General features: G+C 41.3%; 1 protein-coding gene across 6 annotated transcripts in view; it reads right to left on the bottom strand.

Annotated features, from left to right (window-relative positions):
* Positions 1–9,687, bottom strand: part of DLG1 (discs large MAGUK scaffold protein 1) — a 271,867-nt gene that overhangs the window by 8,406 nt on the left and 253,774 nt on the right. For all 6 annotated transcript variants that reach the window (XM_023214799.2, XM_031935281.1, XM_023214795.2 and 3 more), the window contains 2 exons: positions 8,863–8,972; positions 2,435–2,526 (listed from right to left, as the gene is read on the bottom strand). In XM_023214799.2, the coding sequence (XP_023070567.1) occupies positions 2,435–2,526; positions 8,863–8,972 (202 nt within the window). The remainder of the gene's footprint in view (positions 1–2,434; positions 2,527–8,862; positions 8,973–9,687) is intronic.

Genomic DNA, 9,687 nt, shown 5'->3' with positions numbered 1-9,687 from the left:
AGTGCAGTGGCTGGATCTCACTCAGCTCACTGCAAGCTCCGCCTCCCGGGTTCACGCCATTCTCCTGCCTCAGCCTCCCGAGTAGCTGGGACTACAGGCGCCGCCACGTCGCCCGGCTAGTTTTTTGTAGTATTTAGTAGAGACGGGGTTTCACCGTGTTAGCCAGAATGGTCTCGATCTCCTGACCTCGTGATCCGCCCGTCTCGGCCTCCCAAAGTGCTGGGATTACAGGCTTGAGCCACCGCGCCCGGCCAGAAATGGGTATGTTGAAGAGAAATCTGCACTCCTATGTTCACTGCAACATAATCAACAATAGCCAAGATAGGAAAATAACCTTAGAGTCTGTCAAAAGATGAATGAGCCAGGCCTGGTGGCTCACGCCTGTAATCCCAGCACTTTGGGAAGCCGAGGTGGGCAGATCACCTGAGGTCAGGAGTTTGAGACCAGCCTGACCAACATGGAGAAACCCCGTCTCTACTAAAAATACAAAATTAGTCGGGCATGGTAGCACATGCCTGTAATCCCAGCTACTCAGGAGGCTGAGGCAGGAGAATTGCTTGAACCTGGGAGGTTGTGGTGAGCTGAGATCACGCCACTGCACTCCAGCCTGAGCAGCAAGAGCAAAACTCCATCTCAAAAAAAAAAAAAAGTTGAATGAATAAAGAAAGTATTGTAGGCCAGGTGCAGTGCACCTATAATCCAAGCACTCTGGGAGGCCGAGGAAGGAGAATGGCTTGAGCCTAAGAGTTTGAGACCAGCGTAGGCAACACAGCGAGACCCTGTCTCTACAAACATAAAACATTAGCCAGGTGTGGTGCTGCACGCCTGTAGTCCCAGCTACTAAGGAAGCTGAAGAAGGAGGACTGCTTGAGCCCAGGAGGTTGAGGCTGCAGTGACCATGATCACGGCACTGTACTCCAGCCTAGGCAAGAACAAGACCCAGTCTCAGAAACGAACAAAAACACCAAAAACAGGCTGGGTGCGGTGGCTCATGCCTGCAATCCTAGCACTCGGGGAGGCTGAGGTAGGCGGATCATGAGGTCAGGAGTCGAGACCATCCTGGCTAACACGGTGAAACCCCGTCTCTACAAACAAATACAAGCAGGCATGGTGGCGGTGCCTGTAGTCCCAGTCACTTGGGAGGCTGAGGCAGGAGAATGGCGTGAACCTGGGAGGCGGAGCTTGCAATGAGCCGAGATCGCGCCACTGCACTGCAGCCTGGGGGACAGAGTGAGACTCCGTCTCAAAAAAAAAAGAGAAAAAACTAAGTAACAACAAATAAAAACAAGTAACAACAAATATACATATCTATATATGTATGTATGTATATATATGGTATATATACAACAATGGAATATTTTATTAGGCCATAAAAATGAAAATCCTATCATCTGCAACAACCAACATGAGTGAATGTGGAGGACCTGATGCTACATGAAATAAGCCAGACACAGCAAAGCAAATACTGTATTTCATTTCTACGTGGAATCTAAAAAGGTAACTCATTGAAACACAGAAGTGGTTTCCAGGGACTGCAGAGTAGAAGAAATGGGGAGATGTTGGTGAAAGGGTACAAACTTTCAGTTATAAGATGAGTCAATTCTGGGGATCTAATATACAGCAATAGTGACTATTGTTAATAAAGAGTATTAAGCATCTTCCCTACACACACACAATGGTAACTGTGTGGTGAAAGACATGTTAATTTGATTGTGTTAATCAAATGTTTATCACATCACATTATATGCCTTGAATATATACACATTTTGTCAATTATACCTCAGCATGGCTAGAGAAAATGGATCAAAATTTATAAAGGATAAGAGGAAAATCAGAGTTTCATAGAATAAATGAAATCTAAATCTCTTTTTCCCTGGTCAAGTATGAATTATTCCTGTTTTTGCTGTTCCAATCAATAACCTAAGAAACATTAAATCTCAAGATTCCTGGCGGGGCATGGTGGCTCACTCCTGTAATCCCAGCACTTTGGGAGGCGGAGGCAGGTGGGTCACCTGAGGTCAGGAGTTCAAGACGAGCCTGGCCAACATGGTGAAACCCCATCTCTACTAAAAATACAAAATTAGCCAGTGTGGTGGTGCATGCCTGTAGTCCCAGCTACTCAGGAGGCTAAGGCAGGAGAATCACTTGAGCCTGGGAGGCAGAGGTTGCAGGGAGCCGAGTCACACCACTGCACTCCGCTTGGGCGACAGAGCAAAACTCCGTCTCCAAAAAAGATTCCCCAGCACCACTGCCTAGGCTAGATGAATTTCCCACAGGACAAAACCACTGATCTTAAGGGTTTGTTCTGAAAATGACAGTACTAGTTACTACTGGTAGATGCAGGCATAGTTCAAAATCCACTTGCATGGGTCAGTTCACATGGCTTCAGAGCAAAATTTTATCTTAAAGAGGGCTGTTACAACGTGGTTCCAACCTGTGAAATGTTCAGTGAACTCCTGTTCCAGTTTCATGGCTCTCTCAAACGTTTTTCTGGCTTGTTCTTCTGTTAGACGCTTATTCATTTCCCTATGCAAATAAATACAGAAGTTGATAATTACCACATTGTAATACTTTTTTTAAAAAGATGACAAAGGAGAGAAGACACATAAAATAGAAAATCAGGAAAAGTTGACTTTGTTGAAAATATGAATGTCATTAAAAACTTGAGTCATTCTGGCCATTTCTGGGATTTTTTTTTTTTTTTTTTTTTTTTTGAGACAGGGTCTCACTCTGTCACCCAGGCTGGAGTGCAGTGGCGTGATCTCGGCTCACTGCAACCTCTGCCTCCTGGGTTTAAGTGATTCTCCTGCCTCCATCTCTCAAGTAGCTGGATTATAGGCATGTGCCACCATGCCCGGCTAATTTTTATATTTTTAGTAGAGATGGGGTTTCACAGTTGGGCAGGCTAGTCCCAAACTCCTGACCTCACGTGATCTGCTTACCTCAGCCTCCCAAAGTGCTGGGATTACAGGTGTGAGCCACTGAGCCCAACCTGTTTCTGGGATTTTTAAAAATAAAAATAATAGACTGGCTCACATCTGTAATTCCAGCACTTTGGGAGGCTGAGGGAGGTGGATCACCTGAGGTCAGGAGTTCAGGACCAGCCTGGCCAACAAGATGAAACCTCGTCTCTACTAAAAATATAAAAATTAGGCGGGAGTGGTTGCGCATGCTTGTAGTCCCAGCTACTCGGGAGGCTGAGGCAGGAGAATCGCTTGAACCCGGGAGGCAGAGGTTGCAGTGAGCTGACATCGTGCCACTGCACTCCAGCCTGGGTGACAAAGAGAGACCTTGTCTCAAAAAACAAACAAAAACATCGACTGATAATCTTATCGGGAAATCCCTCGTGTGTGGTAAGTTGCTGCTTTCAAGATTCTCTCCATATTCTGACAGTTTGATTATAATGTGCCTCTGTGTGGTTATCTAAGTTTATCCTGCTTTGAGTTCCTTGATTTTCTTGGATTATATTCGTGTCTTTCATCAAATGTGGGATGTTTTTGGCTATTATTTCTTCAATCTCTCTGCCTCTCCCCTCTCTATTCTCCTCCAGGACCACCACAATGTGTGAGTTGACTGCCTGATGGTGTCCTATAGGCCCTTTTCTTCAATCATTTCTCTGTTTCTCAGACTAAATAATTTCCATTGTTGTATCTCTAAGTTAAATTTGTTGACTCTTTCTTCTGTCTGCTCAAATCTCCCTGAATCCCTGTAGTGAATTTTCCATTTCAGTTATTTTTAGCTCCAGAATTTCCTTTTGGTTTCTTTTTACATTTTTTATTTCTTTGTTGATATTTCCATTTTGTTCATGTATCTTTTTCATCTTGTTTTCCTTTATCTTTTTGTAGACAAGGTCTCCCTCTGTTGCTCAGGCTGGAGTGCAGTGGCATGATCTTGGCTCACTGCAGCCTTGACCTCCCAGGCTCAAGAGATCCTCCCACCTCAGCTTCGCATGTAGCTGGGACCAGAGGCTCGTGCCACTATGGCCAGATAATTTTTGTTTATTTTTATTTTTCTGAGACGGAGTTTTGCTCTTGTTGCCCAGGCTGGGGTGCAATGGTATGGTCTCCACTCACTGCAACCTCCGCCTCCTTGGTTCAAGCGATTCTCGTGCCTCAGCCTCCCAAGTAGGTGGGATTACAGATGCCCACTACCACGCCCAGCTAATTTTTGTATTGTTAGTAGAGATGGGGTTTCACTATGTTGTCCACGCTGGTCTTGAACTCCTGACCTCAGGTGTTCTGCCTGCCTCAGCCTCCCAAAGTGCTGGGGTTACAGGCATGAGCCACTGCACCCGGCCAATTTTTGCTGACTTTTTGTAGAGGCAAGGTCTCACTATGTTGCCCAGGCTAGTCTCGAACCACTGAGTTTCAGGTGGTTCGTCTCAGCCTTCTAAGCGCTAGAATCACAGGCATGAGCCACTGCACTGGGCCTATCATTTTGCTGAGACTTTGTCCATGTCTTTTAGCTCATTTAGCATCTTGTTTTACACTCTGCTAGTCTAACTCTTTCTCAAGGATAGTCTTCCGCAGGGATAGTTTATGTTTCCTTTGAATGGGCTATATTTTCCTGTTTCTTTGTATGTCTTGTGCTTTTTGTTGGAAACTGCACATTTAACTCTTACAATGTGGTAACTCTGGAGATCACATTCTCTTCCTTTCCTAGGGTTTGTTGTTTTATTTAAAATTTAATTTTATTGTTTACTGTTGCAAGGTGTTTCTGTACCAGGAATCAGCCAGTCTTTTTAGGTATTTTCTAAGCCTGTGATTTTCCATGGATATGAAAATCTCCCCTCACATACATGGTTACTTTTGAATGTCCAGGTCTGGCCCCCAAAACGGGGGCAAGCAAAAAGGTGTGTGTGTGTGTATGTGGTACGGATGGAAGGGGGAGGCACTAGCCCTTTGTTTTCATTTGTTTTTTTTTTTTTTCTTTCTCCTCACTAATCACCACTGAAGGCAATGGCCCTTTAAATCTTTAAAAGTCACTTCAGCCTCCAGTGGAAGGGCTTGTAACAGTGGCAGTGGGGTCTGCAACAATGGCTCACTTTACGGCTGTATGGCCACACCTCCATGATCAGAAGCAGTAATTAGCCATCACAGCAAAAATCCCTGCTATTTGGAGGACAGAATCCTTATTGTCCACACTGCCTCCCACAAACCCTATGCAAAGCCGCTTGAAAATGTGTGCATGGCTACATGCTGTGGGGCTGAGGGCAGAGGAATAGGTAGTTGCTACCATGTTAAGAGCTGAAATTAACCTTTCAAACCTTCCCCTGGAAGTTATAAGCCTTCAATAGACTTCAGAGTTCCAAAACCGATAAAAATGGCGAACAGAGTTCCAAAATAGTAACATCAGACAGAGTCTGCCAGTGCAGTTGTTGTCTGGGTGGGGAGACAGATTCCCAGAGCTTCCTACTCTTCCATCTTCCCTCTAGCTCCATAACTGATTAGTTTTTAAATGTTAAAGCAGTGTTGCATACCAGGAATATACCCAACTTGGTTGTTATATTTTGCCTTATTAAAAAAATTCTTTGATTCAATTTGCTCCTATTTTGGTAAGGGTTCTTGCATCTGTAGTCATAATTAAGACTGGCTTTATCATTTTCCTTTCCTATATAGTCCTTTCCAGGTTTGGGTATCAAATTAATGCTCATAAATTAGTTGAAGAGTTTGTATAAAATTGACATAGCTTCTTAGCTTTTGGTACAATTTAGTAAGTCCTCTAGGCTTAGTATTTAATTTGTGGAAAGGCTTTTTATGACGGGTTCAAGTCTTTACTAAGTACTAGATTATTTAGGTTTTCTATTTCTCTTTTCCCTTTCTATTTTTTCCTTAACATTTTCTGAAGTATAGGTTTCAAACACAGATGAGCAATATCAGAAAAATCGTATCATTCAGCTTGTTACATTTTCACAAACTTACATGCACCTGTGTACTTAGGTCAAGACACAGAACGTCACTAGTACCCCAGAATCCGGGTGTGCTCACTCTAGTCACCAACCCCTTTTCACAGGGTAACCTCTATTTGACTTCTATGAGCAATTATTAAATTTGGAATCATAGAGTATGTGTATCTTTAGGTCGGGGTTTTTGTTTTTAACTCAAATTGTACTTGTGAGATTCTTCCATACTTTTTTATGTGGCGGGAGATTGCTCACTCTCATTATCATACAATGTTTCGTTGTGAGTATGTCATAATTTATTTACGTATTCTACTGCTGACAGTATTTGGGTAGTTTCTAGTTTTTAGTTACCGACTCTTTTTTTTTTTTTTTTTTTTTTTTAAAGACAGGGTGTCACTCTGTCACCAAGGCTGGAGTGCAGTGGTGCAAGCATAGCTCACTACAGCCTCGATCGAACTCCTGGGCTCAAGGGATCCTCCTGCTTCAGCCTCCTGAGTAGCTGGGATTACAGGAATGCACTACCACATCCAGCTTTCTTAAAAGTTTTTTGTGGAGACAGGGTCGTGCTATGTTGCTCAGGCTGGTCTCCAACTCCTGAACTCAAGGAATCCTTCTGTCTTGGGCTCCCAAAGTTTTGGGATTACAGGTGTGAGCCACTGCACCTGACAGCTGCTAACTACTTGAACAGTACTGTCATCACTCTTGTACATGTCTTTGTAAACACATGTAAGCATTCCTGTTGAGTGTGTATCTAAGAATATGACTTCTGGGTCATAACTAATGTGTATGTTCAGCTTTAGGAGACATTACGGTACTATAAACAGTTTACCAATGAGGATGCACCAATGTGCACCCCTAACACTGTTATGAGTTTCAGTTGCTCCACATCCTTGCCAGTATTAAATATTTTCTGTCTTTTTCATTTTAACTATTCTGGTATGTGGGTGGTAGTACAAGACATCAGGGTTTAACTTGTATTTCCATGATTAACTGGGCACTATCTCACATGCTTATTATTTGGAGGTTCTCTTTTGTGATGTGTCCAAGCCCCCTGTCCTTTTTCCTGTTGGGCTGCCTCTGTCAGTCTCTCTGATGTCTGCTGCATGTGTAGTCATATCCTCTTTTTCATGCCTGATATTCATATTGATATGCCTGCTTTCTTTTCTTCATCACTCCTAATGGTTTACTGTCTTTTCAAAGATAACACTTTTGGCTTTGTTGATCCTCTTTTATGTTTGTTTTCTATTTCATTAATTTCTGCTCTGCCGTATTTTTTATTTTTAAATTTTTTTAATACTGTTTTCTTCTTTTTTGACTTGGGACAGGGTCTCGTTCTGTCACCAGGCTGGAGTGTGATGGCATGATCTTGGCTTGCTGCAACCTCCACTCCCTGTGCTCAAGCAATCCCCCCATCTCAGCCTCCCAAGTAGCTGGGACAACAGGTGCACACCACCATGCCTGGTTATTTTTTTCTATTTTTAGTAGAGACAGAGTCTCACCATGTTGCCCAGGCTGGTCTTGAACTCCTGAACTCAAGCAATCCGCCCACGTAGGCCTCCTGGAGTGTTGGGATTATAGGGGCTGGCCACTGTGTCCCACCTTCTATAATTTTGAGTTTGACTGATATTTTTTCAACTTCTCAAAATCTTAGATTTTCAACTTTCCTAATATTTGATTTTCAACATTCTTTCCTAACATTTAAAGCTGTGTGTATTCCTTCAACAAAGCTATGAAAGCCTCCAAACTCATTACTTGGCAATTCATTACTATTTAGTTCAAAACATCAATTTATTCTGTGATTTCTTCTTTGACTCACTCAGAAGTATAATGCTTAATTTCCAAATATATGAGAATTTTCTAGTTATCTTTTAGTTATTGGTTTCCATTTAAATTGCATTATAGTCAGAAAGTATTTGTTTTCTATCATTTGAAATTTGTAATCCAGCAAATGATGAGTTTTGGTAATTGTTTCATGTATACTGGAAATCCACGTGTATTCTGCAGATGGTGAGTGCAGTGTTTAACATATGTCAAGTAGGTAAAGTTTTTAATTTGTGTTATTCTGTGCCTTCACTGATTTTTTATATTTGTTTTCTTATTTAATTGCTTTCTCACAGGTATGTTAGGTTCCCTCTCAATGATTTTGGAATTACCTTTTTGCCCCTATGAAGCTGTCAATTTGTACTTTTTATGTTTCGAGAATGCTATTAAGTGCAAACAAATGTATGAACAGATCCTCCTGCTGGAGTGAATCTTTTACTTTTATGAAATGTCACTCTTAAGGCAAGTAGTACTTCTTGCCTTAAAATATACTTCGTCAGCAATATGAAAATCGGCCTAGTTTAGCATGGTATAGCTTTTTCTATTCTCTTACTTTCAACCTATGGGAAAGTAGGTTTTCACATAGCCTAATTTTTAAGGTGTGTCTGATGAAAGCAACATATAATTTACTTTTTTCTTCACCCATTCTGACAATCCTTGTCTTTTAGTTGGAACATTTAGTCCAGTAGTCTAATATTTGCCTTAGTTTATACCATCTTACTATTTATATGGTTTTGCCTCACTTGTTCTATGTTTCTATTTGCTCTTTCTTAATTTTTACTTAGATTCTATTTTTTTGTCCCCCAAAAGTATTACGTAATGGTTACATATTCTTCTATTCTCTTAATGGTTACCTGAGAGCTGTGCTGCATACTTCAGTAGCCACTAGCCACACAGAGCTACTTAAAGTGCTAACACGTTACCTTATAACTTTAGTAATATTAATGATGATGATTACAACGACAATTTAAAACCCATAGTGCTTATTTAATCCTCACCACATAATCTGAGGTGAATATACATACTACTATTATCTCAGTTTTATAGATATAGAAACTGAGATGCAAGGAGAGTAAATAAATTACCCTATAGTGACTGAATTTGTACAAAGAGGCTATGCCTCAGGCATTTACACTTACATGATATTTTCCATGGATTTGGGTTTAATAAAAATGGAGATAGGGTAAAGCTGTGCAATCTGTAATCTCTTTATGGCATTTCCAGACACATCAAGGATACAGTGTTTGCCCTAAAATAAAGGGAACAAAGAAAAAAAAACAAGTGAACCAAATATTCTCAATAATATCAAAGGTACATTTCCCACAGGCCCAGAGTCTAAATCGTGGTATGTCTGGATCCTTGTTCACTTTAAGCAAACTTGTCACTTCTCTCAGCAAACCTGATAGGAAATGAAATGATTATGCATAATTAATTTGCCATTTTCAAATAAATGTTATATTTAAAAAGGAATGAGAATACAGTTCCTAGTTTTCACAGATCAGTAATTTCTCAAAATGGTGAAAACCAGAGCTCCCCCCCTCCCCTTTTTTTTTTTTTGAATTTAAGAGACAGGGTCTTGTTCTGTTGACTAGGCTGGTCTTGAACTCCTGGGGCTCAAGCAATCCTCTCACCGCAGCCTCCGGAAGTGCTGGGATTATAGGCATGAGCCACTGTGCCAGGCCCAGGTTCCTATTTTTCATTCTGCCAAGAAAAGGTATTCATAAAGACCCCAAACTACCATCTCCCCATAGCTATCATTTCATAACAGATAAAAAATCCTAGAGTAAGGGCAAACCTTTTAAATAAACAAATGTGTGAAACCTCATTACCACTACTTAATCCTTCTATTTCTCATTTTACTAGGGACAGACAAAAACTCATAAACTAGCATATGGGACCCAATTCTGGATTTAAATGACAACTTTTCTGACAAGCTGAAACTCACTGACAAAGGATACTCAGGT

The sequence above is a fragment of the Piliocolobus tephrosceles genome, chromosome 2 (assembly GCF_002776525.5).
Source record: "Piliocolobus tephrosceles isolate RC106 chromosome 2, ASM277652v3, whole genome shotgun sequence".
Classification (NCBI taxonomy): Eukaryota; Metazoa; Chordata; class Mammalia; order Primates; family Cercopithecidae; genus Piliocolobus; species Piliocolobus tephrosceles.
The sequence above is the reverse complement of the archived record's forward strand: the minus strand, read 5'-3'. Positions and strand labels throughout refer to the sequence as shown.